We start from the raw sequence: 18,830 nt of genomic DNA on the forward strand, positions 1-18,830 counted from the left end.
CACCCTACCCACGTAGGTAGAGAGCCAGACCCTTCCTCCAGAAAGAGCTCCTAAAGGGGAATGACGGGCACACAGCGGCCCACGTAACAAGTCTCTAAGAACCTTAAAACCTTTTCAACAAAAAAAGTCAAACGATACCTCGTGAGTTCTAAGGAGATTGCTAATGGCCATTGTAAAACTGTCTTGTGAAACACTCTTTAACTGAAACTCTGTGGTCTGTTGTTTCGCCTAGTTAAATCGTCGTTAAGAACCAACCAATCAAGTAATTCAAAGCACTGAAACGGATCAAATTTATCTGGAGCATGAAAAGGTGTTTTTACAAAAAGTGGTTTTATCACTTATTAGGGTAGACACATGCTCTTAGTCACAGTGCTAGAAAAAATATTGAGTATAAATTGCATCGTAAAATAAACAATTCGGCCAAGGCCGTAATAATAGTTGAACATCTGGTAAAAATGAAACGGAATTTAAAAGTCAATCGGATCCAAAATTATAAGAGTGCGTAATTTTTTTTAATGGGGGACTGTTGCGCCCGCTGTTTGGAAATCAATTTTAATTACAAGGGTCTTTAAAGCGCTACCGAAACTGCTACGATTTCATATACAATGTACAAAAGTACATTTATGAGATTCGCATAGAAATGTTCGTATGTTTTCCAATTTGAGGAATGTTCCTTCTTGGCGGAATTTCAAAAGAGTAAAACGAACTTAACGCAGAAACATTTTCGAAATTAACACTCATTTTCACACTTTTCTTCGTCCTTCTTATTTGCCCCCGAGTGTCCGCCTTAAGGTTAATTATTAAATATAATTGCATATCACCCTTAAAAATAAGACCATGCCCAATTTGAATTTTAAAACAAGGCAATAAGAAATAAAAGCACCTAGAAATACAAATGTGAAACACATCAAAAGAACCACAAAATAGAAATACAAATGTGTTTCAATTAAAAATTAAAAATTGATTAGCTAGAAAATATTCACGATTCTTTCTGACTACTGGCGATCTCAAAAGAATATGAGCAAAGAAAATCCTCGTGGCAAAAATTATCAGCTCAACCACTACATTCGAAACATGAGGCAGGTCCGTCAACAACAATGCGTATCTATACCGTACAACAGCTGGTACTATATCCAAGGCTCGCCTGGAACTTCTCCGAAAAACCGAGCATTTCCAAATACATACGAGGCTAGATGCACCACCGTTTTTCCCTTGTCACTACCTTTCTTACTCGACGTTGGGAAAATAAATAAAAACAACTTGACCATGGCGGCCAAAACGAAGGGAATAAAGTACTAGTGTTGTTAATTTTCCGGAAAAATAAAATGAGGAAAAATTTCCAGAAAATTTTTTAGATTAGAAAAAATGAGGCGAAAATTCCGCTTTATTTAAATTTGCAAACAATATATTAGACTAATCATGGAATGAATTTTTTTTTTTTTTCGGAAAAATACGGAAAATTTTCCGGAAAAAAGGCCTCGGTCATTTTCCGGAAAATTTTCCGACTTACAACACTAGAATAAACCATCATTGTTAGAGGGGACTAAATATATACGTTCGTTTTTCTGACACTGAGAAGTGAAAATGTCGTTCACCGTTCTCTAAATTTCATGGGGGAAGAGTTAATAAGATTTCGTCCACTTTCTACTGAACTAGAAAAATTAGCAGTGATATGGATTAAAACAGAACGTATGAAGGTCAGAATACACACAATCCTCATGATGTGTTAAGTTTGTCTGATCTATACAGAGCAACCAATATATATCCGCGGCCACACTTTTTTGTTACTTTTGATCACACTTATCTGTTACTTCTTATCAAACTCGACTGTTACTTCTAATCACACTTATTTGTTTCTTCTGACCACACACACAAATGAGAAAAGGAAGCTGCCCAGAGCTCTTATGAACGACTCCCCCCCCCCCCCCTGTTTACCTGTCAGAGCTGAAACGTGCAGACAGTGTAGAGGTATATCAGTAATATCGATTAAAAATAAAACGAAATTTCAAAGTCAATCGGATCCAAAATTATGAGGCTGCGTATTTTTATTATGTTTTGAAGGGGGGTTGGATGAAAGGGGCTGAAATATCGCCGCTAACAACTTTGAACCAGCAAAACTAGGTTTGGCGGGTAGAGAAAACGCTATTAAGTATATTTTTAAAAAAATTTACAGGAAAAAAAAGATATAGAAAGTGTTGCAAATGGGGACGATAACAATACTTCACATCTATCTGAGAAAACCAATAGTTCCATATATATATATATATATATATATATATATATATATATATAGATAGATAACTGTGACTGGGGGCTACCATTTTTATTATTTTCCCCGTTACGACCCCCCCCCCCAAGTCACCTTCACTGTGGGTAACCCCCCAATATCACCTTTAGTAGGATCTTTCAGTAGGATGACAAAAGAATATTTCTTCCGAGGGGAATCCCAGCTGATTACATTGTAGCAGAGACATAGAGACCACGTGAGCGATTGTAAATTCTAAGCCTTGCCATTTTAGCCCGTGTTCTTTTCCTAATTTTGATTTTTCAAAGCTTTTAACTCATAAAACATAAAAACTAATTAAGCTTACCTTTAATATTTGTGTTATCTGAAATACTAAGGAAATTAATGGTAAATCACAAAGCCCTAAAAGTGATATCCCACGCTACAACTATTTTTTTAAACTTATAGAATTAACAGTAGGATAGCATAAACTGTATGGAAAACAGCTTTTCATCAACAAGGCTACCAGAATATTTTAACGAGCTTCAATTTAAGTCGCCACAAAAGGTCTTTAGATGTGGAACTAAAAAGTCAAGCACACTTTACAATGATGGTCCAGAATCACACATTAGGCACCATAAGGTTTTGAGTCTCATCTTCCTTAATAGTCAGGGCTTAATGAAGATATTGACCTGCATTATCACCATTCCCTGTACTTAAAATAGGTTGATTGCTTCAGAAAAGCCGTAAATTTATGTCAAACCACCATATGTAACACAATCACTAATAAGTATACCTCTGTATAATATTTCTATTTCAGCGTTGCGAATACCTCTCTCCAGCTTCTGAAAAATGAGATGCGTATACGTTCAATAAGCTGTATAACGATATGTTCTAAAATATAAAATATAATACGTTAAAGTTACATGTAAATTTGAATATAAAATTACCTACCTGTTTGTAAAATTGTCTTTGACGAGCGTGCAAATAGCTCCTATAAATGGTTCTCAAAGCACGCTTTCATTGGCACAAACTTATAATCAATGTCATTAGTTACACCCTGAGATAGTTTATCTCCATCAGATTCATTTTAGTACTCAATAACCTTCTCAATTTGTTTGCAACAGATGAACCCTCTCCTTACATCCTTCCAACTTAAATATCTCTTCATGTTTTGAATTTGTTCATCATCACCAGTTAGGTCAACCCATTCTGGGACACATTTCCCACAAGTGCAGTTTTTTGATTTCCTCTAAATTGATTTGAATTTGGGCATTACCAACTATCTCATTTCTTGGTTGTTTTTCTATTTCCCGGAGTTATCTTCTGTATATTCCGGTTCAACTTCGTCTAGGGATTTACACGAATCATTTCAGATTTATGAAATATAATAGCAAAAAATTAGAGAGAGACTGTTAGACCTAAAGAAACACAGCAGACGATTTATAATCTAGTATTTTTATTGGTCAGTCTAAAATAAACTCTCACCAACGATTGAGGAGTCTGTGAGTTATGTGACCACAAAGAGAGAATCACGTTGAAAATACAGCTTGTACAACGGTAAGCGTGCTTTTATGTCTATTCGGATAGAGCAAGAGCGATAAGGCTCTATAGTTTCGCGCGTGGTGTCTTCGGTGCCTGATCGATAATTTTTTTTTGAAATCGGTAATGGCGGCACCCAAATGTCAGCGTAAATGAATTTAATTTAATTTGTAACTAATTATTAAGGTTCGTTAAAAAAATTTCATCATTTGTATTTTCTTCTTAAGAGTGTAAATTATAGTTTTAGCGCTAGAAAACTTGGAACCAAACTTTTCCTTTAAATAATTATGTCAAATAATAAAATTTTAAGAGCAACGCTGAAATTTGGATTTAATTAAATCTTCAATTTAACTAAAAAGTCTAGTGAGCTTATAGAATTAATTCCTAAGTGGTTACTATGTATTGTAGATTTGATTGCCCCAATGGTTTTTCTCTATTTCGACAAATTTGCATATTTACCTTAACGAATTGAAACACAGAATTTAATTACACACTCCAAATGAGGAAAAATTTATTGGTTAACTGGTACAAAAAGTAAATTTAGTACTATTTCGAATATGCTGCAAAAACATTTTTTAAACTCATTTAATATTATGCAGCAAATTCTTATAATTAACACTGATCTTGTGGAACACAATTCCCATCTTTATTGTAACTTAAGCCTTCTCCACAAATGCACTGCTTTAATCGACATTCCAATGTGCAAATTCTCTCACCGCATGTTCTGCATCTTGGATTTGGTGCACATGCTAATCTCACTTCTCCAGGTTTCGGACATGGTTCGCTTAAGTCTGCAAAATCGAATAAAAAACAAGCCTTTTTAATTTTTAATTATACATTTTTCTTCAACTTAAAGATGTGGGAAAATAAAACATTACAATAATTTTGGATTTGTACAAAAGATAAATTAATGTTCAAAACATTTATTTCCACTTGATATATGAAATAGAGAAGACATTAGAAAATCGAGAGGGCTCTGGGATTCGTGCCATTCGTCCGAAACGTCACTAACTGGCCTTGCAAAAGCATAGCTTCTTCGGAAGTTATGTAGCACCATAACGGGATCAGTAGATATATGAATTTATCAAATTAAATAAATTAGTTTACTTATTACACAGCCAAAAATAGTTAATTGCGTTACTCAATATAACGACAGCAATAACCGAATCCGTGGCCGCTAGGAGAAACAACCACAAGGAGAACGCAGCTAGCCTTTAAACACGCTAACGAAGGATTGTGTACGAATTTCATTGGACGAGCGTCACGAGCCTTTACACTGAACGTTTTACCGGTGGGGGGGCAGACAATTTCCGAATTTTCCCCATCTGACGGCAGCAGGCGCTAAAGCATCTAGCCAATGAAAAACGTACACAAGAAAATCCACGACTTTTGACGGGTTGCGTTCTCCTTGTGTGGGGTGTTGTGTTTGTTGCTCCTAGGTGGCAGCCAGTGGGATAAATTTGGATAATTAACCACGCGGTAAATCAAATATTTGTGTGTAAATAATCAATTCTTACTGATTGTAATTTATTTGGAATTGCGAATTGGCTAAAAGCCACCTTTTAAATAAAAGTGTTTATCCTCTTGTAACCGTAGGTTAAAGGAGTCACGCCCTAACTAACCAAAGTCAATTTTTTTATCCAAATTGGACGAAATTTAAGTATATGCGAAAATCGTCAAAGCCAATAAAACGATAAATGAGTTACTTCTGGGATCCCCAAACTCCCAAAATTAAATAATGGAGATGTGTTAATTCTAAGCAAATTATTTAACATTTTCCATTTAAGCCTAAAACGTTATGAGTTATTTGAAATACGGCAGGTGAAGTTAAAAGGAACCACCTATGGACTGCATTGTAAAGGATGATAAAATTAGCGAATAAGTAGATTAGTCCATTATAAAAAGGGATAAAAAAAGCTAAACCCTAAACAAATTAGAAGAAATTTAAAAACTTACTAATAGCTCGTACCGATAGGTCTTCGAGCAAACCAAAAGACGCGAAACTCGGACCAAATAGATAGACAGGTGAAACTTATGCACACAAATCCCAGGCAATATATATATAAACCAACCATAGTTAATGCACCTTATAGTTTAAAATCAAAAGAGCGTGCTCCAGTTATTGACAGAAGCTTCAATTTTAAAAACCTGATTATGTTTAATTCCAGCCATGAAAATTTAAGGGGGTGGGGCACTAGAAGTGACTTTAAATACAGGAAAACGTCACCTTATATTTTTTAGTTAGCGTAGGATTCTCCCATCCACCACCAAATATACGCTGCCGAGTGTACTTCAATTATTACCTTTTGCATAATGTTACATCAAAACAACACCGTAATCGGACTTGTCTCAGAATCTATTTTCCTAGACATAACATACGTGACGTAGGACGAAACTGTCTTGCCACGGCCAGCCAAAACTTTTCAGAGATTAAATATATTTCCTGGTCTTAAATTTCCGTAACTTTCCGAAATTATTGCGCTGCTAAATTTCCTTGTTTTGGATATAAAATCCACTACCACAAGGGCGTAAGAACCGGGAGGGGCAGGGGGGGGGCAATGCCCCTCCCTAGAGTTATGTTGGGAGAAGCAACTAATGTTATTGCCCCCTCCAACATTTTGGTCAGTTGAAATTTTCAAAAGACTCAAATTATCATTTTCAAAGCATATAAAGCTTATAGAACCTCAACTGTGTTTAAATTTCAGTCTTTTCCCGCCAATTTACATAGTAGTAAACAGCGCACATGCATTCGGAAAAGCTACACCCCATTAAAAATTCAAAACCATTCTCCATGACCACTTTTCGTTTCTCTTTGCCCACTCCAACTTCTAGAACGTTCCTACGCCCCTGCACTAACACATACAATAAACTAAACTAAAATTTATAATTTCTTCGATTTAAATATTACTGGTAATCATCCCACAATTAAAGCAATTGTCTAAAAGAGTAAGCAGCCCAGACAGACAGACAGACACGGTGAATGTAAAACCCCCTCCTCGGGGACATAGTCCTCTCGGAGAGGTAAAAATGATTATCCTAGGTTTAAATTAGTTTTAAAAATTTAAATGAAATATTTTATATCACTTATCACATTATATTAAAAATTAATACATTTGAACTTAACCTTACCTTCGTTATCAACAGGAACACTTTCAACTAAAATAATTAAGAAAACTGCCAAGAGACAGAACTGAACAAAACACGTCTTCATCGTTTTCGTCGGGCTAGACCGGATTGCGATGTTCTTGGTTCAGAATAAAATTTTATTCTAAAGTTTGCTTAATACAAGCTGGCTCTTATAAGTATCGGCGGGAAATTGTGAAAAGCAATTGAAGGGGCAGACACCCGTCAAATCTTACTTTGAGATTAGTAGCAGACCGGTTTTGAACTATTGCTCAATCTTATCAGCACGAAACAATTTCAATATAGAAGTGTATCTATCACGAAGCGCAGTTGTAAAGCAAATAAATCTGAACTTAAATAAAGGCGAATACATACTCGATAAATACAGCTAGAAAAATATAAGCTTCTTACCTCTCCGAGGGGACAAAGTCCCCTAGGAGGGGTTATACAACCACCGTGTCTGTCTGTGGGTCTGTGGGTCTGTCTGTCAGGCCTGCGAACGCGTTCGCATTTTCGGTGCAAAGTGTAATCACTGCGTACGCAGTTTCTCGAGATCTCTGCGTTCGCAGTTTCTCGAAGGGTTGGCAAAACCACCGTTTGACGGTGAGCGTTAACGGATTCATTTGCGGTTTGGTTGGTGTTTTCTCGCTCACCGTCGTGACGGTTTGGTGTATTACGTTTTTGTAATGTTTATGAGTAGGTTGTGAGTGTTGAATTTGTTGTGTTTGTGTTCTGATGGTTGTGCATGTTGAGTCTGTTGTGTTTAGATGGGCGTTTTCTCTCCAACTTCTTCTTAAAGACTTTGGGACGCACCGAGTGCTGAGTGTAATGCTACCTCTCAACGTCCAATGGCAGGGTTTCCACCAGTTGTACGCGGTATTCGTCTCAGTATCAATTTGCGATCGCATAGGGCGGGATTTGAACACGAGACCTCCTGCTTGACAGGCGGACGTTCTACCACAGAACCACCGACACTTGTTCCGCCTTATTGAAAATTAGACCTTCAGCTTTATCGGAAGCGTATTTAATAGATTACGAAATTTTGGTTTAATTGAAATAGAATTGAAATTGAAATTATTGCATCGAAGAAATTCTAATTTAGCGTTTCTCTTTTGATTAAAAACAAATGCACCACCCAGGTTTCGAACCCAGACCATTCGGCTTGGCAGTCGAGCGCTCTACCACAGAACCACCGATAGCTACTTAGGTTCACTGAAATTAAGACACGCATCGTAAGCATAATAGGTAATAAAGTCTTTTTTTATTAATGAATTTATGAAGGCCTAATCTGGTTTTTTTAGAGGTTAAATCTTGTTTTAGCGCAGTCAGCCGAGATAAGAGGGTTAAAGGGTAGACCCTGTGGGTGGTCCACTTTGTTAATTTTTTGTTATTTATTTACGGGTATTATTAACGACCTATATATAGTTGTGTTAATTCAAAGGAGATAATTTAACGTTAATTGCTTTAAGAGCTGGCGGTTAGTCAAGTGGCTCTCTGTGCTTTGTTGATGGTAAGGTTTTTGCTTCTTGTAAATATATTTGGTGTGGATATTTGGATATCTACGATTTCTAACGCAGTCAATTATTTCCGGGGTGTGCGAGTCATTATATGATATTCGAAATTGGACGGCATTGGTCTTTTTCATGCGGTATGTGTCACAACGTCAACTGGAAGTCTACGAGCGTTGAAATAAAATGAGCGTTAAAGATGCGGCAAGTATTTCGTAAGCGAGAAAAATACAAATACCATCTGTAGATATTTCTTTCATTAAAATTTGCTTAGTATTATATTCAACTGATAAACATGTACTGTAAAAAGGGTTAAATTCAATTGTGCATTGTTTTAGTAAGTCTAACTCGCTGTTGTAACTACTTAATTTATAATATTCTGAATATATGAAACTCGATTGTTTTGTCTCAATTATTTAAATTAAAATTAAAATTTTAAACCGGGCAGGGTTTGAACCGAGAATACGTTTTTCGTAAATAACTCTGAATTGCGGAGATATCTTTGGGGGTCGTATCGAGAAATTAATACCACTAGGGACCATTCTTCCGAGGAGAGGTATATTTTGGCTTGCCAACTTGTTTTATAACCGCTTACCATTTAATTATTAATCAAATATATTAACAATACGTTATTCGTGTATTTATATATCATAAACTTCATTTTTCTTTTTTAACTGAGCTGTTAAGAACAGTTTTAATGTTTTATAAATACAGGGTGTTATATAAGGTTATGAAAATAAATAAATTAAGGAGTTGTAGGGGGTGAGTTGAGAAGTATGCGCTTGTTGCAACCTACTTCCAGGGGCTAGTAGGCCACACTTGGAAGCTCTCTGGCGCTCTTTACTCATCGTATAAAAATGGGGGGAAAAACCGGCATACTTCTCAACTCACCCCCTACAACTCTTTAACATTTTTTCATAACCTTTTGAAACACCCTGTATGTTTAAGTGAGTTAAGAAACGTTTGGTTTTTAACTTTAAAGAGAAGATAAAAGATGTCATAGTACAGGTAATGACGATCATTCAAATAGTGGTCTCGTCCTTCAAAATGTTTATCTCGAAACCATATTAAAACCTGATAATAAAAAATATATAAAAATGCCGATCTCGACCTTCAAAATGCACTCTCTTATATTGAAAATCTGAGTACCCCGGCTGCAGCGAATACAGAAAAGTTTTTTTTAAAACCAGTTGCTCGTCATTTTTAAAAGCAGCCTCAAGATACTTAATTTTCAAGGAAGAAGTTTAAATAAAAAATATAGAAATAAAAAGTAAAGAATTTAACAAAAAAATTATAAGATGCGGTTTCATGGTATTACAAATTTGAGGTTCTTTATCATTTTATTTGTATAAATAATTAATATGCCATAAGGCAGCGGTTCCCAATTTTATTTTGCTATGGAACCCTAAATTATCCACCTAATTCTGGCGGAACCCCAACTCATTTTTTTTACTCATCTTAAACTCTTGACACAAACAAAGATGGCCGCGCTGCGAATTCTCGGAACCCCTGTGACCCTTTTACGGAACCCTAGGGTTCCGCGGAACACCTTTTGGGAACCGCTGCTATAAGGTATATTTGATTGGAACAATTTTTGTCCGTATTTCGACATCATCAAAAACAATGTACTTGTCGTATTTTAACATTACTTAATATAACTATTGTAACTGCAAGAAAGTAGTTATTTGTAATTAGGGGAATGAGTTTGTCTCTCTCGGCTGTATTCTAAGTACAAATAGATACATTATTGATATCACGGTGTATTTAACCCTACACTCCAAATGAGCAAAGATGATATTTTATTAATAACATTCTTAACAATGTCAATATGCTGATGCTACGGTTCATTTTGAAGCCCACTTGCCTTCTTATAAAATATATATTTGATAAAGTCTATAAAACTACTATCTTAACTATCGGGAATTTTGTTAGTTGGGGTCTCTATTTTATCCAGTTCTTTTTAAGGATAGGATTTAGTAGTTTTACGCAGGAATCTATCTAAAAACATCGAGGGAGGTTAGGAAGCCAGTTCTTATTCGAAACATACTTTTAAGTCTTTTTTGGAAGTATTAGTACAAATAGTGCGCTTGAAAAGATAATAATAATCATCTGCTAAGTTACGCTAATACCCGAGGCACACCCTTAGGCCTAAGTCCTCTAGAGACTTTTAAAGCCATTAACTCAGGTGGCTTGGTTACAATGCAAAGCTCCCTATACTAACTAATACCGTTAACCTCTACAAGTTTTTATGGAAGGGGAAATCGAAGAGCTCGGGGGAAACCCCCTTAAACCAGTGGGGAGAGAACTTGCAAGCCCAACGCAGAAGTTGTTTCGACATTGCACCCAGTGCCATAAGCTGGGATCGAACTCGAAATAAATGCTAACCACTCCGCCACCAAACGTGTATTGAGCACTAAGAAAAATTTTCCGTTATTCATTGTCCCCCTTTTTCTTATAAAGAAGAATTACAGATATATTTAAATTCTTTGAAATTCTTCAATTTTGAAGTCATAATTTATTATTATTACAAAGACATACATAACTTTGAAGATTGTCTTGCCATTATCCAAAATTTTCAGAAGCTTCACGACTGTGGTATAAGAAACAAAATTCCATTAATCACTTATCCATATAAGATCACTGGTGACCTTCTATAAATAAAATTAACAACGAAAACCCTAGGTAAACTTAATGATTCTTAGTAATTTTTCATGATCCAAGTGGAATTAGGTATACTTCGATTATTTTTCAGGTTGATCATTTCTAAATAGAAACCAATGGGAAACTGTACGCAATCTTAAAAATCGCAAGAAAGCTTCATTCTTCAACAATTTTTTAGTTTAAAAATAAAATATCTGGTTCAGACCTGCTCCGATCTTAATCGTAATTGATGAAATATCATAGAAGCTATTCAAAACAAATTTGTAAAATTGTTTTCTCTAAATTTATACCAATACAGATTATAAAAGGTACGAAACTATACTGCACATGTGTATGCTTCCGTCAGTTTGTTATAAAATATTCTTTTATTTAAAATCTGTTAAGAAATGTTGTTTACTGTGTGGATAGTTGGTGTAGCCGAATTCAATCGTGGCGGTTGGGGTTACTTTTAGGTTAGAGACATCAAAATAAAATTTCAAGCGGCGCTACTGGTTTTCGAACGAATTTGTTTGGCTGTATTTGAAAATTGTTGGGAATTAAACCTTCAATCATTATTTTAATTTCCAAAATCCCGCACGCCAATGTCCTAGCTCTAGAAAAGTGAACATCCAGGTCCCATCAACATACGGTAATTACAAGTGGACTAGTGCTTTCAAGGGCCATCAGATCGGGTTATTCAGGTCGTAAGTATCTGAAGACAAACAGTTAGTCAGATGAGGTTGATCTGCTATAGCTATGGTGGAAAAATGTTGGTGCAGGGGTGAATACATGGTGGCTAAATGTTGATGCAGGGGTGGATAAATGTTGGCGCAGGGGTGAATAAATGGTGGCTAAATGTTGATTCAAGGGTGGATAAATGGTGGTTATAAAATATTCTTTTATTTAAAATCTGTTAAGAAATGTTGTTTACTGTGTGGATAGTTGGTGTAGCCGAATTCAATCGTGGCGGTTGGGGTTACTTTTAGGTTAGAGACATCAAAATAAAATTTCAAGCGGCGCTACTGGTTTTCGAACGAATTTGTTTCGCTGTATTTGAAAATTGTTGGGAATTAAACCTTCGATCATTATTTTAATTTCCAAAATCCCGCACGCCAATGTCCTAGCTCTAGAAAAGTGAACATCCAGGTCCCATCAACATACGGTAATTACAAGTGGACTAGTGCTTTCAAGGGCCATCAGATCGGGTTATTCAGGTCGTAAGTATCTGAAGACAAACAGTTAGTCAGATGAGGTTGATCTGCTATAGCTATGGTGGAAAAATGTTGGTGCAGGGGTGAATACATGGTGGCTAAATGTTGATGCAGGGGTGGATAAATGTTGGCGCAGGGGTGAATAAATGGTGGCTAAATGTTGATTCAAGGGTGGATAAATGGTGGTTAAAGTTGGCGCAGGGGTGAATGAATGGTCACTAAATAGCAACAGGAAACAGAATGGTTCGCAACCATGTAAATACAAATATAATGCGTTTCAATAGTTGATCAATACCTAATTCATTAAAGCTTCCGAATACGTGCAAATGCTTTCAATCAATCAGAAAGAAGAATCAGCTGCATAAAAATAATAGGCAGAGCCACTCAACAGAAGACGCAGAAACAAACTTAGATCGTTCTGCAGGAATTTATGTCTAAGTGGATTAGCTATAGGTAGTAGAGCAGGCGGGTCCGTGCCCTCACATGGACTCATTCCCAATAATTATTTTTCTTAGGTTCAGTTAGTAATTGCATGGACTAATTAACAACCGAGACGGTCCAGATATATAACATTTCCCTATAAAGACCCAAAAAAGTGTTAACGCTTTCAGCAGCGCTGCCAGGCAAATATTTTTTATGCTGGTGATTCAAACGTCATAAACTGGAAACGGTTTTTGAAATTTCGGTTTTAGCAGTTGCGATTTGGGTTTTCATTTTGTTGTTTACAAAGGAAGCCCCAAACGTGTCTCATAACCATCCATGTTATAACGTTAAATAAGTATAATTATTGCTATTATTTTATTATAATTGGTATAGTTAAATGATACGTTTTCCACATCCGAAGCAGAATATTTTACTATAAGTATGAACGCAAAAGCTCGACATTCTAAATTTTTCCGACGATTAATTTAAATACTAATATATTAGCACCGCATGGTAATCTCGTGGTTCAAATTTTAAATTCCAAGCATTCCAAGGAAGCTTCTTTCCCTATTTTACTCCCCCCGCTTATTTGGAATTACCAGCCTATAAAAGCATCTCCTGTTATGCCCGCGAGTACCGCTAGAGCGCGCCTATGCTTGTTCTTTTACTGTTTTCCCGTGGCGGACCGTCCCTGTTGTTAATTAGTCCATGGTAATTGTGTGTATTGATTTCTATCGAGGTTCAACATATTTCTTAGAATTTAATGTGAAAACCAAAATTTAACCTTCACCTAAGGATCTAAATTATGAAAGGTGAAGGTTTATAATAATGACAGTTGATTGTAATTGGTTATTTTAAAACTGACGTTTTAACATTTCTATCTTTCCTCGATCTTTTTGAACATTCTTTCTCTTTATTTTTGGCTAGATATCTGGGGCTTCTAGTGTCGCCTAGTAGAGTATCAGAGTATCAGGGTGAAACATATCAATTTGGATCTTACGCAATTGAAACGGAAAAAACTCTCTGGTTTATTCCGAAAATTGTAGACTAGTGGCTATAGTAATTTGGAGCAAAATATAAATTTCACCTACTCTCTTTGTCACAATACTTCACATATGCCTCGAAAACAATATTCCTTTCTAGTTCATGAAATTACTTTATTTCGGACTACATGATCTTTGGTAGCATACAAGGTAAACCCGTCACCATAGCCAAGTGCACTTTCTAACGAAGGTGGTCGATCACACATCGGGCACAGCTGGTTCCGCACCGATGAAGATCGCATCCACACGATGAGGTTCTGCCTCTCACCTTCCTCAATAGGCATGGCTCCGTGAAGATGTTGGCCTCTGTGTATTATCGCCGTTCCCATTTTGTGCTCGACGCCAATGAATGAAGACGCACCGACTTTAGACTGTTCCTCATTCTTCATACTTCCAAAGTAGAGATCACCACCAGTAAAATCCGTTCCAAGGCATAAATTAATTGTTACCTGAAAGAAAGCGAATGTATAATTATCAATAAGTTACTTCAGACAATAAAATAAAACTATATTTAGTTGAAATTTAAGGCATGATCATATGAGACAACACATTTGGCAGACAGTGTTGGGCGGTCCAGTTTTCAACTGGTCTTTGCAAAACATGTTGCATATAAACTCACACGCTCCATAAAAAGGTTGTCCCGATTTCGCACGTTAACCAGTGAAAAACATTATAATACAGGTATTTTGTGTACAAATTGTCAATTAATTTTTGGTAACTAAAAGAGTGTTAAGAATGTTTTTAGATTTAACTATTCGGTCACATACATCAGGCCTTCTTCAAAACTCGATCAACATCGATAATATTGTGTTGGACAATAATGTTTTAAAATGGTTGATTCGTATAAATAGGCCTATAAATGCTTAACACGTACTGTAAACGGAACAAAAGTGGAACTCACTTCGGCGTTATCAAAGTGGTAAGAGAGTTCTTCGTCTTCTCCAATTTTGTACTTGACTGAGAAAGCTTTGTGAGAATCGAGTCCGTTACCAACGCAATCCGGATACAATACTTTAGCGACGGGGTTCAAATACTCCTCCCGTAAAACATCGATTAAATTAGTGAGGCCTATTTCTTCGAGTAAAACCTTGAAAAATAATTAAATAATTTGAAACGTTTACCATCAAATCTTCATTGCAAGGTATTTAATCCGGATAACTATAAAAGTTTAACAGAACTCCTCATCCAAACATAAACTTGCAGGAAAATCTTCTGAAATTCCTTTTGAACGCAGACGCATATATAAAACTATAACATTCAAATATTCAAGGGTAACACAAATATTTCCATCCATACACTTTCAGACTCAACCGATTTCAAAGGAAAACGCTTTGTTATAAACGTCCTAAGACTATCGCCGGTGAAGTGGGCAAAAACGTAGCTTACCCCAGTCAAGGGAACTAGATAGTCACTCTCATTCAAGTCTTCCTGCGAGGTCGACCTTTTAAACTCTAGTGCAGTATTTTATATGTACAGAATTAATCTAGTATGATAATTAACAAAGCCTAATTAATGAGCACCACATGCTTAAATCCAAAGAACTTGTGAGTGTAAACTCCCAGATTGAGGAGCAGACTACTAATTGAAAAGGCATTGAAAAATATATTTTGTACTCATATTTATAGTAACTATAATAATCAGCAGGGTTAGTATCAAAGGCACCAGCTTTGGCCCAAGCCACCTAGCGACTTTTAGTGAAATAAATTCACGTGGCCGCGATATATTGTGTAGAAGGGTGTGGCAAGCTCTTCATGTCACACGAGAATACAGTTCCCTAACCTCACTATTAAGGTTAATCTCCATGTGTATTATGGAATAGGAAACCAACTCACTCGGATGAAAACACCTTTTACCAATTTCCGAAATATTGGTTTACTAGAAACGTATGTTACATTTCCACCCTTTTAATAATTTCCGAAGATAAGACAGAGCCGTAAGACGATTGCAATGTGGTGCTATATTACTCTTAATTCTGTCAAATCAGAACTACTTGGCGAAATACACAGCAGGACCTAGAAAGGCGAAAACACGAAAACTAGCTTACGCCGTACTGGTTCATCGTGTTCGGTCTGCTCTTCTCGAAAGGTGCGCTTTGAAAATGGAATAACTCCTCTAGCAACATTTGGCAAAAGCTTGAAGTAAATACAGGAAAGCTATACAGCTGTTTTTCTGGACAGAAGAAAAAAATTAATTTTAAAATATTACTTAGATTAGTTGATTCGAAAATTAGGTAACGATATCTAATATCAACATTGCGATTCGCATTACAACCCAATACAACAAAATGTGCAGCCCATAGCCATAATATAATTATTAAATGTACAATACGTTTAGGAAATAAGAAAAGTTTATTGGTAGCGTCGTGATTAAAAGGAGTATGAACTTTCATATCTGTGGTGCATCATTGAATCCGAATATTCTGCCTGTAGGGTTAACATAAGCTACATGTGATACTACTACTTAGTTTAAAAACAAGTCGCTACGGGTGTTGGCCTAGGGGCTAACCTCGGCCAGATAGACTATCACCGATTACGAATACTCAACACTGTTAAAGGTACAGACTTTAAAGAGTACGCATACTGTCATTAGTGGCCCTTTATGGCTCAGAGTGTGCAATAACTGGTGGCTTAACCGGGGAGTCGGGGTCCGGCTCTTGTAACCCATAAGGGCGGTGGTTCATTTGCTAGCTCCACCTCCGACTTCGGTCAGGTATAAGCTGGAAACTGAGTTACGGCTCGGAAGGGTCCTGGCAAACTCGCAGCCTCGGAGGATTTGGTAGACTGCTTTGGATCTCCGTATGAGGCGCAGTGGTACTCTTTCCCGGCCTTTGGGAGCACACCGGGATCTCCGGTTCAAGCTCTGCCGGGTCATGTGGACCACTGTGTGCCCGTAGTTCCCCTTCAGGAGCTCTTTCCGAAGGGTCTGGCTCTCTACCTACGTAGGTAGAGTGTCGGCTGGAGTTGCTAGAGCATCCGCTCTTATTTTCACTGCTGTGTGCGAAGTGAGGGGTTGGTCGTCCCATTGTTGCACCTTCTGCTGGGTTGAGTCGAAGGTGAGACCGTCAGCAGTAAGGTTCACTTGCTTCCCTGGCTGTTTTGTCACCTGTCCGGGCTGTGGACGCTGACGTATTGCATTATGATGATAGACCTCTGGTGGCGTGGTTTTAATCTTACCGGTACACCGGGCCATAAATTCTGACACATACCATCATTAGTACAGTCAAAGGAACGGGCTTGTACACCGATTACGTGAAGTGACTAGCCCCTCGGTGTTGCCAGACATTTTTTTAATTTGAGTTCTACTCTCTTTAACAAACTAGAAAACCCCTCATGACTATATATGGATTGATTGTCGCAATGTCTTGATATGCATAATGTTATACTAACCTCTTGAAATTATGTTGATATCAATTTCCGTTAAAGATTTGGTATTTTTTGCTTGGTTCACAATATGTATAAAGTTAGAATCCAAACAACTATCCTAGATTAAATAAATAAAATAAGAAATGTTTGAAATATGTTATAAATGGTCAGCATGCCGACCTTCAGGGGTGTGATTTTTACCACATTTAAGCTATACACTTTATAAACTCATAAACTTCAAAAATGCATCTTCATATCGAAATGAGTGTCATAAAAAGATTCAAGATTTTAAAAATTAAGTAAAAGCAACTTGAACTTACTGAAAATGTACGATATAATTCTTTATGAAATGGCCTGTACAAAGTTGAAATTTGCTTTTCTCTCTCGGCTTTTTGAACTGCAATGGTTTTTCGGAAATTCACTTCTTCAATAACCTTGAAGTCCAGTTAAAAATAAATTTTTTTGCCTAGGTGAGACATGAGTTAAACTGCAACGTGAAGTGGATTTCAATTTAAACGCATAGTTGGGCAAAGCTTTTTAACTGATATGCAAACACACGCGATGCATCAAACTTGAATAAAAAGCGTCTAAGTATAAAATAAACGGCGCAGGAAAAAGTGCAAAGGGTGAACGAGAGGAACAGAAACAGTCCCCTAAACCTGTACACCTGTATTTCCCTTACCCTAACTGTGTACCGCAGAACTCCCAAGTTCGGAATGACATTCTTAAGCCTCAAATAGGTAAAATTTCATAAAATAACAGTCTACTATCATCATTTTGTCTCAAACACAACTGTTTTCGATAATATACACGTATAAAAATAATTTTTCAGAAAACGTGATTATGAATCAGAACTTTATAAATGAATGTAAAATATAATTTAAGGTATACCTGCTTCAATACATCTTTATGATTTTCAGGAGCACATCCACAACGTACCAAAATCTATTTGCAAACAAGCAGTCAAACTTTAAAATATAAAAAAAAAAACGAAAAACAATATTTAAAAGAAGCACAATACTATATGCCCAAATATCTACGTCATTTATGGTGAAGAACGCCCCATGACCATACAGGACCATAGGGCGAGAAGGCGATGGCCTCCTGTGTCCTAGGTTCAATCAGCAGTTTGGTCTAGAAGTAACCAGTCTGGTCCTGAAACGGCACTCTGAATTTGGTAACTAACAATTGAGGGCTTTCGTCTGATACGATTTTGAAAACTTCTAACGTCACAGATGTAGTGTTAATAGCGGCCGCCATGACAGTTACCGTTTTTTATCAATATGCAAATTACATTGGTGACGTAGTGAGTTTCGAATTGAAAGCACTCAATACTACCATCAATTGTGAAATCATCAATCTACAAATCGAAATTCTCTTGCGTTACTTTTTTTTAAATATATTTCAAGAGCTATTTGCGGAATGATATCAAAACCCAACAAAAATCGTTATTGAGCAAGTTTTCATCGAAGAGCCGTTAGAGCGAGAAATGTTCGAATGAAATTAACGACATTTCATTTGGGCTTAATGTACTTCTACATTTAATTAAGTCGTGTATTTTTGAGAAAGATTGGTGTTATACCATCGAACACTCACTATTACAATACCGATAAAGCTTTCTCATTGACAATTACAGCTTGCCAAAATTAAAAGCTAAAATTTTTAAAACATTTTCGATACAAAATGCTATCCGTATAATAATTTAACAATTGAAAATTAAAATTCAATCTCATACTTGGCGAATGTATACTCTG

General features: G+C 36.5%; 1 protein-coding gene and 1 long non-coding RNA gene across 3 annotated transcripts; both read right to left on the bottom strand.

Annotated features, from left to right (window-relative positions):
* Nucleotides 1-4,278: 4,278 nt before the first annotated feature.
* Nucleotides 4,279-7,101, bottom strand: LOC149966167 (uncharacterized). Its single transcript, XR_016480252.1, has 2 exons — nt 6,896-7,101; nt 4,279-4,557 (listed from the first exon to the last, which is right to left on the bottom strand). It is a non-coding gene; the product is annotated as an uncharacterized LOC149966167 (long non-coding RNA).
* A 6,676-nt stretch (nt 7,102-13,777) lies between these two features.
* On the bottom strand, nt 13,778-18,438 carry LOC149966168 (2-oxoglutarate and iron-dependent oxygenase domain-containing protein 2-like). Of its 2 annotated transcripts, none has more exons than XM_090171000.1 (7): nt 18,117-18,438; nt 17,968-18,021; nt 17,397-17,510; nt 17,101-17,194; nt 15,759-15,883; nt 14,589-14,801; nt 13,778-14,163 (listed from the first exon to the last, which is right to left on the bottom strand). In XM_090171000.1, the coding sequence occupies exons 1-7, from the start codon at nt 18,156-18,158 to the stop codon at nt 13,816-13,818; spliced, it is 990 nt and encodes a 329-aa protein (XP_090027126.1). In that variant the 5' UTR covers nt 18,159-18,438; the 3' UTR covers nt 13,778-13,815. The 2 variants fall into 2 exon arrangements, with proteins under 2 accessions (XP_090027126.1, XP_090027131.1); XM_090171005.1 differs by having other exon boundaries at nt 13,783-14,163; nt 14,616-14,801; nt 18,117-18,430.
* Nucleotides 18,439-18,830: the final 392 nt, after the last annotated feature.

Source organism: Leiobunum rupestre, chromosome 1 (assembly GCF_980474605.1).
Source record: "Leiobunum rupestre chromosome 1, qqLeiRupe1.1.hap1, whole genome shotgun sequence".
Lineage (NCBI taxonomy): Eukaryota > Metazoa > Arthropoda > Arachnida > Opiliones > Sclerosomatidae > Leiobunum > Leiobunum rupestre.

Excerpts from the sequence above, each read along its gene's own strand:
- LOC149966168 (XM_090171000.1), bottom strand. The coding sequence starts at position 18,158 with ATGGTCCTGTATGGTCATGGGGCGTTCTTCACCATAAATGAC. Across the intron at positions 15,884-17,100 it reads TATCAACATAATTTCAAGAG|AAAAACAGCTGTATAGCTTT; the intron begins GTTAGTATAACA and ends TCTTCTGTCCAG. Across the intron at positions 14,164-14,588 it reads CCACTTTTGTTCCGTTTACA|GTAACAATTAATTTATGCCT; the intron begins GTACGTGTTAAG and ends GCTTTCTTTCAG.